This window comes from Pristiophorus japonicus, chromosome 15 (genome assembly GCF_044704955.1).
Source record: "Pristiophorus japonicus isolate sPriJap1 chromosome 15, sPriJap1.hap1, whole genome shotgun sequence".
NCBI lineage: Eukaryota > Metazoa > Chordata > Chondrichthyes > Pristiophoridae > Pristiophorus > Pristiophorus japonicus.
In genome coordinates this window covers 101,371,458-101,387,578 of record NC_091991.1, presented here as the reverse complement: position 1 = coordinate 101,387,578, position 16,121 = coordinate 101,371,458, and the positions used below count along the sequence as shown (strand labels likewise).

Sequence of the window (16,121 nt, the reverse complement as noted above, 5' to 3'; positions counted from 1 at the left end):
CCATAACATGGTAGAATTCTTTACTAAGATGGAGAGTGACACAGTTAATTCAGAAACTTGGGTCCTGAACTTAAGGAAAGGTAACTTTGATGGTTTGAGGCGTGAATTAGCTAGAATAGACTGGCAAATGATACTTAAAGGGTTGACGGTGGATAGGCAATGGCAAACATTTAAAGATCACATGGATGAACATCAGCAATTGTACATCCCTGTCTGGAGTAAAAATAAAACGGGGAAGTTGGCTCAACCGTGGCTAACAAGGGAAATTAAGAATAGTGTTAATTCCAAGAAAGAGGCAAAAAATTGGCCAGAGAAAGCAGCAAACCTGAGGACTGGGAGACATTTAGGATTCAGCAGAGGAGGACAAAGGGTTTAATTAAGAGGGGGAAAATAGAGTGCGAGAAAAAGCTTGCCGGGAACATAAAACCTTACTGTAAAAGCTTCAATAGATATGTGAAGAGAAAAAGATGAGTGAAGACAAACGTAAGTCCCTTGCAGCCGGATTCAGGTGAATTTATAATGGGGAACAAAGAAATGGCAGCCTAATTGAACAAATTCTTTGGTTCTGAATTCATGAAGGAAGACACAAGTAACCTTCCGGAAGTACTAGGGGACCGAGGGTCTAGTGAGAATGAGGAACTGAAGGATATCCTTATTAGGCGGGAAATTGTGTTAGGGAAATTGATGGGATTGAAGGCCGATAAATCCCCGGGGCCTGATTGCCTGCATCCCAGAATACTTAAGGAAGTGGCCCTAGAAATAGTGGATTCTGGATCAGTTCCTATGCATGAGAGGATAGCAAATGTAACATCACTTTTTAAAAAGGGAGGGAGAGAGAAAGCGGGTAATCATAGACCGGTTAGCCTGACACCAGTAGTGGGGAAAATGTTGGAATCAATTATTAAGGATGAAATAGCAGCGCATTTGGAAAGCAGTGACAGGATCGGTCCAAGTCAGCATGGTTTTCTGAAGGGGAAATCATGCTTGACAAATCTTCTGGAATTTTTTGAGGATGTAACTAGTAGAGTGGAAAAGGAAGAACCAGTGGATGTGGTGTATTTGGACTTCCAAAAGGCTTTTGACAAGGTCCCACACAAGAGATTGGTGTGCAAAATCAAAGCACGTGGTAATGGGGGTAATATACTGACATGGATAGAAAACTGGTTGGCAGACAGGAAGCAGAGAGTCGGGATAAACGGGTCCTTTTCAGAATGGCAGGCAGTAACTAGTGGAGTGCCGCAGGGCTCAATGCTGGGACCCCAAACTCTTTACAATATACATCAATGATTTAGATGAAGGAATTGAGTGTAATATCTCCAAGTTTGCAGATGACACTAAACTGGATGGCTGTGTGAGCTGTGAGGGGACGTTAAGAGGCTGCAGGGTGACTTGGACAGGTTAGGTGAGTGGGCAAATGCATGGCAGATGCAGTATAATGTGGATAAGTGTGAGGTTATCCACTTTGGGGGCAAAAACGTGAAGACAGAATATTATCTGAATGGCGGCAGATTAGGAAAAGGGGAGGTGCAACGAGACCTGGGTGTCATGGTTCATCAGTCATTGAAAGTTGGCATACAGGTACAGCAGGCGGTGAAGGCGGCAAATGGTATGTTTGCCTTCATAGCTAGGGGATTTGAGTATAGGTGCAGGGAGGCTTTACTGCAGTTGTACAGGGCCTTGGTGAAGCCTCACCTGGAATATTGTGTTCAGTTTAGGTCTCCTAATCTGTGGAAGAACGTTCTTGCTATTGAGGGAGTGCAGCGAAGGTTCACCAGACTGATTCCTGGGATGGCTGGACTGACATATGAGGAGAGACTGGATCAACTGGGTCTTTCTACATTGAAGTTTAGAAGGATGAGAGGGGATCTCCTAGAAACATATAAGATTCTGACGGGATGGGACAGGTTAGATGCGGGTAGAATGTTCCCGATATTGGGGAAGTCCAGAACCAGTGGACACAGTCTTAGGATAAGGGGTAGGCCATTTAGGACTGAGATGAGGAGAAACTTCTTCACTCAGTGTTGTTAACCTGTGGAATTCCCTGCCGCAGAGAGTTGTGATGCCAATTCATTGGATATATTCAGAGGGAGTTAGATATGGCCCTTACAGCTAAAGGGATCAAGGGATATGGAGAGAAAGCAGGAAAGGGCTACTGAGGGAATGATCAGCCATGATCTTATTGAATGGTGGTGCAGGCTCGAATGGCCTACTCCTGCACCTATTTTCGATGTTTCTAGAATGTCTGAGACTCCTTTCTGATCAGCAAACTCGCAGCTTAATTGCAGAGATTTAATATTAAATTCGAACTCTGACAACTGAGCTTCGTAGAACAGAAGCAGCTCTTTCACAGATACTGTGGGTGGCTCTGAAAAGAGCCTTTGGGTTATTAGATTAAATCATGTCCGCTTTACTTGCTTTTGGACGTACTGGTGGTTTTCTTGGGCAGCAGCACAGCCTGGATATTAGGCAGCACCCTGCACTGAGCGATGGTCACCTTTCCCAGCAGCTTGTTGAGCTCCTGGTCGTTGCGGATGGCCAGCTGCAGGTGTCTGGGGATGATACGGGTCTGCTTGTCGCGAGCCGAGTTGCTGTCCAGCTCCAGGATTTCAGCGGTCAGATACTCGAGCACAGCAGCCAAGTAGACCGGGGCTCCGCTCGGCATATTTCCCTTCCGCAGGAGCCTGTGAACACGGTCCACAGGGAACTGCAGTCCAGCCTGGGAGGAGCGAGACTTGGCCTTGGCCTGAGCTTTGCCGCCGCCGCTTTCTCCTCTTCCAGACATTTCCACAATCCACAGGTTTAGAGAAAGAATGAGAAACCCCTGCCCCCATCTCCCTTTCTTATACCTTCTGGAGGAATGCAGGGAACGAACTTGTGATTGGTCGCTCTGTGGTAAATTTCATTGGTCACAGTCTGTTTAGCCCACCAATGAAAGTAGGGCGGAAATTACTGTCTCCATATGTCAGAATAATGATTTTTTTAAATTCCGCCAAGAATTTTTAAAATAGCGGATTATTGTAATAAATTCACCATTAGTCAAAGATTTCTGAACATGTTTTAATTCCTTTTGTCTCATTTCATATTTCGCTTGCACATTCCAGGCTGTCGGCGAGTCAGTAGTCCCTCTGAGGTCGGCGAGTCCGGAGTTCGGAGGCCTCAGGTCGATGAGCTGAGTTGGTAAGTAGCTCTCTTTTCTCTCTTTCTTTTTAAGTAGGTCGGGAGTTCGGAGGCCGAGAGGTCGGTGAGGTGAGTTGGTAACTTGCTTTCTCTCTTTCTTTTTAAGTAGATTTTAAACTATATTAGGCTATCTCGAGGGATGGCAGCGCAGCTCAGTCCTGTGGCGTACACATCCTGCACCATGTGGGAAGTTCTGGACACTTCGCGCAGCCTAGACAACCATGTGTGCAGGAGGTGTCTCCAGCTTCAACTGCTCGAGTTCCGCATTTCGGAGCTGGAGCAGTGGGTGGAGTCAATAAGGTGCATCCGCGAGGCTGAGAGCTACGTGGATAACATGTTTCAGGAGGTGGTCATCCCGCAGCTTAAAGGCGTGCAGGTAGAGGGGAAATAGGTGACCACCAGACGTAGTAAGTGAGCTAGGCAGGTAGCACAGGAGTCCCCCTCTAAGTCCATCTCGCTTTCAAATCGATATTCACATCTGAGTATTGGTAAGGACGATGGTGTCTCTCGGGACTGCAGCGAGAGCCATTTCCAAGGCACCACGTCTGGCTCAGCTGCACGGGGGGAGGGACGAAGAACAAAAGAGCCCTACTGATAATGGATTCTATAGTTAGGGGAACAGACAGGCGTTTCTATGGCCCCTAGACGTGACTTGCAAACGGTTTTGTGCCTCCCTGGTGCCAGGGTTAAGGATGTCACAGAGTGGCAGGGCATCCTGGGGGGGCGGGGGAGGGATAAACAGCTGGAGGTCGTTGTCCATATCGGGACCAATGACATAGGTAAAATGAGGGATGAGGTCCTACAAGAAGAATTCTGGGAGCTAGGAAGAAAATTAAAGGGTAGGACCTCAAAGGTAGTAATCTCCGGGTTACTACCGGTGCCACGTGCTAATGAGTATAAGAATAGAAGGATAGAGAACACGTGGCTGGAAAGTTGGTGTAGGAGGGAGGGCTTTAAATTCTTGAGGCATTGGGACCGCTTCTGGGGGAGATGGGACCTGTACAAACCGGACAGGTTGCACCTCAACAGCGCCGGGACCAATATCCTCGCGGGGAGTTTTGCTCGTGCTGTTAAGGAGAGTTTAAACTGGCTTGGCAGGGGGATGGGAACCTGAGAACAAATTCAGAAGGGAAGGAAGTAAAGCGGAAATTGGATAGCAAGAATCTAGAAAGCGAATCTGTAAGACAGAGGAAACGGGGCTTAGTATGTAGTAAACAAGGAGGTCTTCCTGTGCTGAATGGTATATACTTTAATGCAAGGTGTATAGCGAATAAGGCGGATGAGCTAAGAGCACAGGTAAACACTTCGGAGTATGACATTATAACCATTACAGAAACATGGCTGAAAGAGGGGCAGATCAATATTCCTGGCTACAGGATTTTTAGACAAGATAGAGAGGGGGGTAAAAAGGGAGGGGCGGGGGAATTGTGGTACTGATTAAAGAAACTATTACAGCGGTGTGGAGGGATGATATCTTCGAGGGATCATCAAATGAGGCCATATGGGTCGAATTGAAAAATAAAAAAGGAGCAATCACACTGCTGGACGTGTAAACCTCTTCTCAATCTTCCTCGCTGCCATGCTCCATCTCACAGTTGGAGTGGAACTAAACTACAGAACCAGTGGGAAGCAGTTCAACCTTTGCCATCTCCAGACCAGTTCCAAGACCACCCAACCTCTGTCATCCAGCTATAGTACGCGGACGATGCCTGCGTCTGTGCACACACAGAGGCTGAACTCCAGGACATAGTCGATGTCTTTACCAAGGCATATGAAAGCATGGGCCTTACGCTAAATGTTAGTAAGACAAAGGTCCTCCACCAACCTGTCCTCGCCGCACAGCACTGCCCCCCCGCAGACATCAAGATCCACGGCGTCGCCCTGGACAACGTGGACCACTTCCCCTATCTCGAGTGCCTCCTATCAACAAGAGCAGGCATCGACGATGAAATCTAACACCGTCTCCAGTGCAACCTTCGGCTGCCTGAGGGAAAGAGTGTTTGAAGACCAGTCCCTCAAAACTGTCACCAAGCTGATGGTCTACAGGGCCGCAGTAATACCCGTCCTGTATGGCTCGGAGACGTGGACCATGTACAGTAGACACCTCATATTGCTGGAGAAATACCCCCAACGATGTCTCCGCAAGATTCTGCATATCCCCTGGGAGGACAGATGCACAAATGTTAGCGTCCTCGTCCAGGCCAACATCCCCAGCATTGAAGCACTGACCACACTTGATCAGCTCCGCTGGGCAGGCCACGTAGTTCGCATGCCGGCCACGTAGTTCGCATGCCAGACACGAGATCCCAAAGCAAGCACTGTACTCGGAACCCGTCCATGGCAAACGAGCCAAAGGCGGGCAGAGGAAACGTTACAAGGACATCCTCAAAGCCTCCCTGACAAAGTGCGACATCCCCACTGACACCTGGGAGTCCCTGGGCATAGACCACCCTAAGTGGAGGAAATGCATTCGGGAGGGCGCTGAGCTCCTCGAGTATCGCCACCGAGTGCATGCAGAAATCAAGCACAGGCAGTGGAAGGAGCATGCGGCAAACCAGACTCCCTGCCCACCCTTTCCCTCAATGACTATCTGTCCCACCTGTGACAGAGACTGTGGTTCTCCTATTGGACTGTACAGCCACCTAAGAACTCATGCTAAGAGTAGAAGCAAGTCTTCCTCGATTACGAGGGACTGCCTATGATGAGGATGATTATAGACCCCCACACAGTAGAAGGGAGATGGAGGAGCAATTATGTAAGCAAATTGCTGTGAAGTCCAAAAGCCATATATTTGTAATAGGGGATTTTAACTATCCAAATATTGATTGGGACAAATTTAGTGTGAAGGTTATAGAGCGTGCGGAATTCTTGAAATGCATTCGAGAACTTATTTAGTCAGTATGTAACGAGCCCAACACGACAGGGGGCGGTCTTAGATTTAGTTTTGGGGATTGAAGCTGGGCAGGTTGAAGGGGTATTACAGGGAGAGCACTTGGGTGCCAGTGACCATAATTCAGTCAGATTCAAGTTGGTTATAGATAAGGACAAGAATTGGCCTGGAATAAAAGTTCCGAATTGGGGAAAAGCTAATTTTGCTATGTTAAGGAGTGATTTGGCCATAGTGGACTGGAAACAGCTACTTGTGGGTAAATCAGTGTCGGAACAGTGGGAAGCATTCAAGGAAGAGATCTGGAAGGCTCAGGCCAAACATATGCCCTTAAAGAAAAAGGCTGGGAAAAATAATTCTAGAGCCCCCTGGATGGCTGGGGACTTGCAGGGGAGGATTAAGAAAAAAGAGACGCTGATAACATATACCAACGGCTAAATACTATAGAATGTTTAGAGGAATATAAAAAGTTAAGAGGCAAAATTAAAAAGGATATTAGGAATGCTAAGTGAGAGCACGAGAAATTCTTAGCCAGTAAAATTATGGAAAACTCTAAGATGTTCTATAAATATATTAAGAATAAGAGGGTTACTAAAGAAAGGGTAGGGCCTATTAGAGACCATGAGGGCAATCTTTGTGGAGGCGTAAGATGTTGATAGGGTTCTTAACGAATACATTGCATCTGTTTTCACAAAGGAAAGGGGCAATGCAGATACTGCTATTGAGGAGGAGTGTGATATTCTGGATGAAATGAATATAGTGAGAGAGGAAGTACTAAGGGGTTCAGTAGCTTTGAAAGTAGATGAGTCCCCAGGACGGATGAAATGCATCCCAGGTTGTTGAGCGAAGTAAAAAAGGAAATAGCAGAGGCCTTGACCATCATTTTCCAGTCCTCTTTGGATTTGGGCATGGTGCCGGAGGATTGGAGGACTGCTAATGCAGTACTCTTGTTTAAGAAGGGAGAAAGGGATAGGCCGAGTAATTACAGGCCTGTCAGCCTAACCTCAGTGGTGGGAAAATTATTGGAAAAAAATTCTGAAAGACAGGCGAGATCTGCATGTGGAAAGGCAAGGATTAATTAGGGACAATCAGCACGGATTTGTTAAGGGAAGATAGTGTTTGACTAACCTGATTGAATTTTTTGAGGTGGTAACCAAGAGGGTCGATGAGGGTAGTGCGTATGATGTAGTATATATGACCTTTAGCGAGGCTTTTGATAAGGTCCCACATGGTAGACTGGTCATGAAGGTTAAAGCCCATGGGATACAGGGCAAGGATCCAAAATTGGCTTGGAGGCAGAAGTAAAAGGTAATGGTTGATGGATGTTTTTGTGACTGGAAGAATGTTTCAAGTGGGGTTCCACAGGGCTTAGTACTTGCTTTTTGTGGTATATATCAACAACTTAGATTTGAATATAGGGAGTATGATTAAGAAGTTTGCAGACGACACTAAAATTGGCTATGTGGTTGATAATGAAGAGGAAAATCATGGGCTGCAGGAGGATATCAATCTACTGGTCAGGTGGGCAAAGCAGTGGCAAATGAAATTTAATTCAGAGAAGTGTGAGGTGATGCACTTTGAGAGAGCTAATATGAAAAGGGTATACACATTAAGCAGTCGGCCACTTAATAATGTAGATGAACAAAGGAACCTTGTCCACAGATCCCTGAAAGTGGCAGGCCAAGTGGCTAAGATGCTTAAGAAGGCATACGGAATGCTTGCCTTTATTGGCCGAGGCATAGAATAAAAGAGCAGGGAGGTTATGCTTAAATTGTATAATACTTTGGTTAGGCCACAGCTGGAGTACTGCGTGCAGTTCTGGTTGCTGTATTATAGGAAGGACGTGATTGCACTAGAGAGGGTGCAGAGGAGATTTGCTAGAATGCTGCCTGGAATGGCGAAACATAGAAAATAGGTGCAGGAGTAGGCCATTCAGTCCTTCGAGCCTGCACCACCTTTCAATATGATCATGGCTGATCATTTTTGCAACTTTAGTACCCCTTTCTTTCTTTCTCTCCACACCCCTTGATCCCTTTAGCTATAAGGGCCGCATCTAACTCCGTTTTAAATATATCTAACGAACTGGCCTCAACTACTTTCTATGGTAAAGAATTCTACAGGTTCACAATTCTGAGTTAAGAAGCTTCTTCTCATCTCAGTCCTAAATGGCTTACCCCTTACCCTTAGACTGTGACCCCTGGTTCTGGACTTCCCCAACATCAGGAACATTCTTCCTGCATCTAACCTGTCCAATCCCGTCAGAATTTTATATGTTTCTATGAGATCCCCTCCCATTCTTTTAAATTCCAGTGAATATAAGCCTAGTCGATCCAGCCTTGGTGAACCTTCGCTGCATTCCCTCCATAGCAAGAATGTTCTTCCTCAGATTAGGAGACCAAAACTGTACACACTATTTAAGATGTGGCCTCACCAAGGCCCTGCGCAACTGCAGTAAGACCTCCCTGCTCCTATACTCAAATCCTCTCGCTATGAAGGCCAACATGCCATTTGCCTTCTTCACCGCCTGCTGCACCTGCATGCCAACTTTCAATGACTGGAGTACGACAAGAAGCTTGCAGGGAACATTAAGAAGGATTGCAAAAGTTTCTATAGATATGTAAAGAGAAAAAGGTTACTAAAGACAAACGTAGGTCCCCTGCAGTCAGAATCAGGGTAAGTCATAACGGGGAACAAAGAAATGGCAGACCAATTGAACAAGTACTTTGGTTCGGTATTCACTAAGGAGGACACAAACAACCTTCCAGATATAAAAGGGGTCAGAGGTCTAGTAAGCAGGAGGAACTGAGGGAAATCCTTATTAGTCAGGAAATTGTGTTGGGAAAATTGATGGGATTGAAGGCCGATAAATCCCCAGGGCCTGATGGACGGCATCCCAGAGTACTTAAGGAAGGTGGCCTTGGAAATAGCGGATGCATTGACAGTCATTTTCCAACATTCCATTGACTCTGGATCAGTTCCTATCGAGTGGAGGGTAGTCAATGTAACCCCACTTTTTAAAAAAGGAGGGAGAGAGAAAATGGGGAATTATAGACCGGTCAGCCTGACCTCAGTAGTGGGTAAAATGATGGAATCAATTATTAAGGATGACATAGCAGCACATTTGGAAAGAGGTGACATGATAGGTCCAAGTCAGCATGGATTTGTGAAAGGGAAATCATGCTTGACAAATCTTCTGGAATTTTTTGAGGATGTTTCCAGTAGAGTGGACAAGGGAGAACCAGTTGATGTGGTATATTTGGACTTTCAGAAGGCTTTCGACAAGGTCCCACACAAGAGATTAATGTGCAAAGTTAAAGCACATAGGATTGGGGGTAGTGTGCTGACATGGATTGAGAACTGGTTGTCAGACAGGAAGCAAAGAGTAGGAGTAAATGGGTACTTTTCAGAATGGCAGGCAGTGACTAGTGGGGTACCGCAAGGTTCTTTGCTGGGACCCCAGCTGTTTACACTGTACATTAATGATTTAGACGAGGGGATTAAATGTAGTATCTCCAAATTTGCGGATGACACTAAGTTGGGTGGCAGTGTGAGCTGCGAGGAGGATGCTTTGAGGCTGCAGAGTGACTTGGATAGGTTAGGTGAGTGGGCAAATGCATGGCAGATGACGTATAATGTGGATACATGTGAGGTTATCCACTTTGGTGGTAAAAACAGAGAGACAGACTATTATCTGAATGGTGACAGATTAGGAAAAGGGGAGGTGCAACGAGACCTGGGTGTCATGGTACATCAGTCATTGAAGGTTGGCATGCAGGTACAGCAGGCGGTTAAGAAAGCAAATGGCATGTTGGCCTTCATAGCGAGGGGATTTGAGTACAGGGGCAGGGAGGTGTTGCTACAGAGCCTTGGTGAGGCCACACCTGGAGTATTGTTTACAGTTTTGGTCTCCTAACTTGAGGAAGGACATTCTTGCTATTGAGGGAGTGCAGCGAAGGTTCATCAGACTGATTCCCGGGATGGCGGGACTGACCTATCAAGAAAGACTGGATCAACTGGGCTTGTATTCACTGGAGTTCAGAAGAATGAGAGGGGACCTCATAGAATCGTTTAAAATTCTGATGGGTTAGATGCAGGAAGAATGTTCCCAATGTTAGGGAAGTTCAGAACCAGGGGTCACAGTCTAAGGATAAGGGTTTTGCCATTTAGGACCGAGATGAGGAGAAACTTCTTCACCCAGAGAGTGGTGAACCTGTGGAATTCTCTACCACAGAAAGTTTTTGAGGCCAATTCACTAAATATATTCAAAAAGGAGTTAGATGAAGTCCTTACTACTAGGGGGATCAAGGGGTATGGCGAGAAAGCAGGAATGGGTTACTGAAGTTGCATGTTCAGCCATGAACTCATTGAATGGCGATACAGGCTAGAAGGGCCGAATGGCCTACTTCTGCACCTATTTTCTATATTTCTATGACACCCAGGTCTCATTGCACCTCCCCTTTTCCTAATCTGTCACCATTCAGATAATATTCTGCCTTCCTAATTTTGCCACCAAAGTGGATAACCTTACTTATATCCCTGTCCAAGTCACTCTGTAGCCTCTTAGCATCCTCCTCATGGCTCACACTGCCACCCAGCTTAGTGTCATCTGAAAACTTGGAGATATTACATTCAATTCCTTCATCTAAATCATGAATGTATATTGTAAATAGCTGGGGTCCCAGCACTGAACCTTGCCACTGCCTGTCCTTCTGAAAAGGACCCGTTTATTCCTACTCTTTGCTTTCTGTCTGCCAACCAGTTCTCTATCCACATCAATACATTACCCCCAATACCATGTGCTTTAATTTTGCACACTAATCTCTTGTGTGGGACCTTGTCAAAAGCCTTTTGAAAGTCCAAATACACCACATCCTCCAAAATCTTAATTATGAGGACAGATTGGATAGGTTAGGTTTGTTCTCATTGAAACAGAGGAGGTTGAGAGGAGACCTCATTGAGGTATACAAAATGTTGAGGGGACTGAACATCGTGGATAGTAAGGGTCTATTTCCATTGGTGGAGGGGTCTATTATGAGAGGGCATAGTGTTAAGGTGGTAGGTGGAAGGTTCAGAGGGGATTTGAGGGGGAGCTTCTTTACGCAGAGGGTTGTAGGGATCTGGAACTCACTGCCTGGAAGAGTGGTGGAAGCAGAAACACTCACCACTTTTAAGAGATGGTTGGATGAGCACTTAATGTGCAGTAACCTGCAGAGTTATGGACCAAGAGCTGGTAATTTGGATTAGAGTGGATGACCTTTTGTTGGACGGCGCAGATATAATGGGAATAGAATACGGCCAGGATGATCTCCTGGACTAGTTTCGATCGCCTGGATGGGTTAGAGAGGAATTTTCCCAGATTTATACTCCCTGAATTGGCCTGGGTTTTTATCTGGTTTTTGCCTCTCCCAGGAGATCACATGGCTCCGGTTGGGGTGGAGTGTAGAATGTTTGTGTAAGGGGTGTCGCAGTTGTGTGAGGTGGACTGGTTGGGCTGGGTGCTCTTTGTCTTTTCGTCCTTGTTCATTGTTCATAGGTTTATATGTAACCATCAGGGCTGCTGACCAAGGGCCGTGCGGCTCTTTGTCGGCTGGCTCGGACATGATGGGCCAAGGTGGCCTCCTTCTGCGCTGTCGATTTCTATGTTCTATGTTGCAATGAGGATTAAATTCGGGTTCTATTTCAAACTGTCTTTAATGGGCGGGACTCAATCCCCACTGATTCTGTAATGGGACACATTCCAGCTCAATCAATGTAAAACTGGGGATTCATAGATTATCGATCGATCCCCCCGCAAAAGCGGGAGTGAGACCAGAACTGGGAGTCCTGTGAAAAGAGAAGAGGGACAGTGTGTTCAAACTGCCCCGGTTCTGGTCTCTAAGAACTCCAATTCAGGGTTGTTACACTGTGGGGAATGTCGGGTTAATAAACGGACTGACCCGCAACAAGAATTAAAAAATAAATTGAAAAGTGCTTGTGAGAGAGAATGTGTGACTGAAATCAGAGTCTCAGCCCCGAAACAAACTCTTAATTTGGCAGTTGACATAAACGAACGGGCTGAAAGCAAAGGGAAAGAGCCACCAGGGACCGTGTTTGTAGTTTGTCAGGGCGGAAAATTCCGGAGATGCTAAGGTCGAACTGGACAGTGAAGCTGCTTGTCTGATAATTCCACGGACTCTGGATCAGTTCCTATGTATTGGAGGGTATCTAATGTAACCCCACTTTTTAAAAAAAGGGGGGAGAGAGAAAACAGTGAATTATAGACCGGTTAGCCTGACATTGGTAGTGGGGAAAATGCTGGAATCAATTATTAAAGATGTAATAGCGCATTTGGAAAGCAGTGACAGGATCGGTCCAAGTCAGCATGGATTTATGAAAGTCAGCATGCTTGACAAATCTAGAATTTTTTGAGGATGTAACCAGTAGAGTGGACAAGGGAGAACCAGTGGATGTGGTGTATTTGAACTTTCAAAAGGCTTTTGACAAGGTCCCACGAAAGAGATTAGTGTGCAAAATTAAGGCACATGGGATTGTGGGTAATGTATTGACGTGGATAGAGAACTGGTTGGCAGACGGGAAGCGAAGAGTGGGAATAAACGGGTCCTTTTCAGAATGGCAGGCAGTGACTAGTGAGGTATCGCAAGGTTCAGTGCTGGGACCCCAGCTATTTAGAATATATTAGTGATTTAGACGAAGGAGTTGAATGTAATATCTCCAAGTTTGCAGATGACACTAAGCTGGGTGGCAGTGTGAGCTGTGAGGAGGATGCTAAGAGACTGCAGGGTGAATTGGACAGGTTAGGTGAGTGGGCAAATGCATGGCAGTTGCAGTATAATGTGGATAAGTGTGAGGTTCCAAAAACCGGAAGGCAGATTATTATCTGAATGGTGATAGGTTAGTAAAAGGGGAGGTGCAACGAGACCTGGTGTCATGGTACATGAGTCATTGAAAGTTGGCATGCAGGTACAGCAGGCAGTGAAGAAGGCAAATGGCATGTTGGCCTTCATAGCGAGAGGATTTGAGTATAGGAGCAGGGAGGTCTTGCTGCAGTTGTACAGGGCCTTGGTGAGACCACACCTTGAGTATTGTGTGCAGTTTTGGTCTCCTAATCTGAGGAAGGACATTCTTGCTATTGAGGGAGTGCAGCGAAGGTTCACCAGACTGATTCCCAGGATGGCATATATGAAAGACTGGATCGACTAGGCTTATATTCACTGGAATTTAGAAGAATGAGAGGGGATCTCATAGAAGCATGTAAAACTCTGACACAATTGGACAGGATTAGATGCAGGAAGAATGTTCCCGGTGTTGGGGAAGTCAAGAACCAGGGGTCACAGTCTAAGGATAAGGGGTAAGCCATATAGGACCGAGACGAGGAGAAACTTTTTCGCCCAGAGAATTGTGAACCTGTGGAATTCTCTACCACAGAAAATTGTTGAGTCCAGTTCATTGATTGACATATTCAAAAGGGAGTTAGATGTGACCCTTACGGCTAAAGGGATTAGGGGGTATGGAGAGAAGGCGGGAGTGGGGTACTGAAGTTGCATGATCAGCCATGATCATATTGAATGGTGGTGCAGGCATGAAGGACCGAATGGCCTACTCCTGCACCTATTTTCTATGTTTCTAAAACTAAATCTACAGCTGGAACTGCAAAGGTTCTCACACTTGCTCAGGAAATAATTAGTGATTTGAGTCCAAAGGGTGATACGTTTATGCAGCTCTTTCAAAGAGGTTGTGGGTGGCTCTTAAAAGAGCCATTGTGTTTGGGGTTTGTTCTCTCAGGACAACGTGCAGTTTTACTTGGAGCTGGTGTACTTGGTCACCGCCTTTGTCCCTTCCGAAATGGCGTGCTTGGCCAGCTCCCCGGGCAGCAGCAGGCGCATGGCGGTCTGGATCTCCCTTGTGCGGCGCTTGTTGTTATGGGCTTGGCGGGAAGCCTCACCCGCGATGCGCTCGAAAATATCATTCACAAACGAGTTCATGATGCTCATGGCCTTGGAGGAGATGCCGGTGTCGGGGTGAACCTGCTTCATCACTTTGTAGATGCAGATGGAGTAACTCTCCTTCTTTGACTTTCTGCGCTTCCTTCCGCTCTTCGGTGGTGTTTTCTTGATTACTTTCTTGACGGTAACTGTTTACTTTTCTTCAGCTATCGTCCTATTCAGTGAGGCGCAGGTTTGAGGAAACTCTGCTCCGAGCCAGCATTATATGGGCAGCCCCACACTCCGCCCACAGCCCTATGCTAATGAGGGATCGGTGAAGTCCATGATTCTGATTGAACCATTAGTTCATTAGCTGCCTTGTCAATATCCATTGGATATTGGATGTTTAAAGAGACCAATCACGTTGCTCGCCAAAATCACAAATTCTTGATGAGGTCATCAGTTACAACATCTCCTGATTTATACTCTGTTCTTTGTGTTTCTAATCTACTAACAGACAAAAAATCTTAGGTGGAAAGTTCATTAATGTTTTAATATATATTCAATAATGTGAACAGCAAACTCGCTGCTCTGTTTGTCGATCTAGATTTCTACATGTTCAACAGACATTGACCTGTTTATAACTGAGATCGACTGAGTGTCAGGAAACTCCCAGCTTATCAACTGTAGGGATTTAATATTAAGTAAAGAAATAGAGACTTGGATTTATAAGAACATAAGAACTAGGAACAGGAGTAGGCCATACGGCTCCTCAAGCCTGCTCCGTCATTCAATAAGATCATGGCTGATCTGATCATGGACTCAGCTCCACTTCCCCGCCTGTTCCCCATAACCCCTTATCCCCTTATCGTTTAAGAAACAGTCTATTTCTGTCTTAAGTCCTGGCTTCCACAGCTCTCTGAGGCAGAGAATTCCACAGATTTACAACCCTCAGAGAAGAAATTTCTCCTCATCTCAGTTTTAAATGGGCAGCCCCTTATTCAAAGATCATGCCCTCTAGTTCTAGTCTCCCCCATCAGTGGAAACATCCTCTCTGCATCCACCTTCTCAATCCCCCTCATAATCTTGTACGTCTTGATAAGATCACCTCTCATTCTTCTGAATTCCAATGAGTAGAGGCCCAACCAATCAACCTTTCCTCATAAGTCAACCTCCTCATCCCCGGAATCAATCTAGTGAACCTTCTCTCAACTGCCTCCAAAGCAAGTATGTCCTTTCGTAAATATGGAAACCAAAACTGCATGCAGTATTTCAGGTGTGGCCTCACCAAATACCCTGTACAACTTCCCTACTTTTATACTCCATCCCCTTTGCAATAAAGGCCAAGATTCCATTGGCCTTCCTGTTCACTTGCTGTACTTGTATACTAACCTTTTGTGTTTCATGCACAAGTACCCCCAGGTTCCGCTGTACTGCAGCACTTTGCAATCTTTCTCCATTTAAATAAAAACTTGCTCTTTGAATCTTGTCCATTTTACTTGTTCTTGCTGAGCCCAGCATTGGATTTCTTTGTCAGTAGCACCATCTGGATTTTTGGCTGTTCGGCCATGATCCTATTGAATTGTGGAGCAGAATTTCCAGAAGGCATTCGATAAGGTGCCACATAAGAGGCTGCACAAGATAAATGCTCACGGGGTTTGGGTAACATATTAGCATGGATAGATGATTGGCTAACTCACCCAAAACAGAGAGTCTGGATAAATGGGTAATTTTCCGGTTGGCAAACAGTAACTAGTGGGGTGCCGCAGGGATCGGTCCTGGGGCCTGAACTATTTACAATCTATATTAATGACTTGGATGAAGGGACCGAGTGTAATGTAGCCAAGTTTGCTGATGATACAAAGATGGGTGAAAAAGCAAATTGTGAGGAGGACACAAGAAATTTGCAAAGGAATATAGACAGGCTAAGTGAGTGGGCAAAATTTTTGGCAAATGGAGTATAATGTGGGAAAATATGAGGTTATCCACTTTGGCAGAAAAAGTAGTAAAGCAAATTATTATTTAAATGGAGAAAAATTGCAAAATGCTGCAGTACAGAGGAACCTGGGGGTCCTTGAGCATGAAACATAAAAGGTTAGTATGCAGATACAGCAAGTGATCAGGAAGGTAAATGG

The 16,121-nt window shown here is 45.6% G+C and overlaps 1 protein-coding gene and 1 long non-coding RNA gene across 2 annotated transcripts in view; one reads left to right on the top strand and one right to left on the bottom strand.

Moving 5' to 3' along the window:
• Positions 1-2,315: 2,315 nt before the first annotated feature.
• LOC139225824 (histone H2A type 1-like) lies at positions 2,316-2,790 on the bottom strand. Its single transcript, XM_070856671.1, has one exon. The coding sequence runs from the start codon at positions 2,780-2,782 to the stop codon at positions 2,408-2,410; it is 375 nt and encodes a 124-aa protein (XP_070712772.1). The 5' UTR covers positions 2,783-2,790; the 3' UTR covers positions 2,316-2,407.
• A 306-nt stretch (positions 2,791-3,096) lies between these two features.
• LOC139225823 (uncharacterized) overlaps positions 3,097-16,121 on the top strand; it is a 30,078-nt gene continuing 17,053 nt past the window's right edge. Inside the window, exon 1 of the long non-coding RNA XR_011587164.1 lies at positions 3,097-3,177. This is a non-coding gene — a long non-coding RNA (uncharacterized lncRNA). The remainder of the gene's footprint in view (positions 3,178-16,121) is intronic.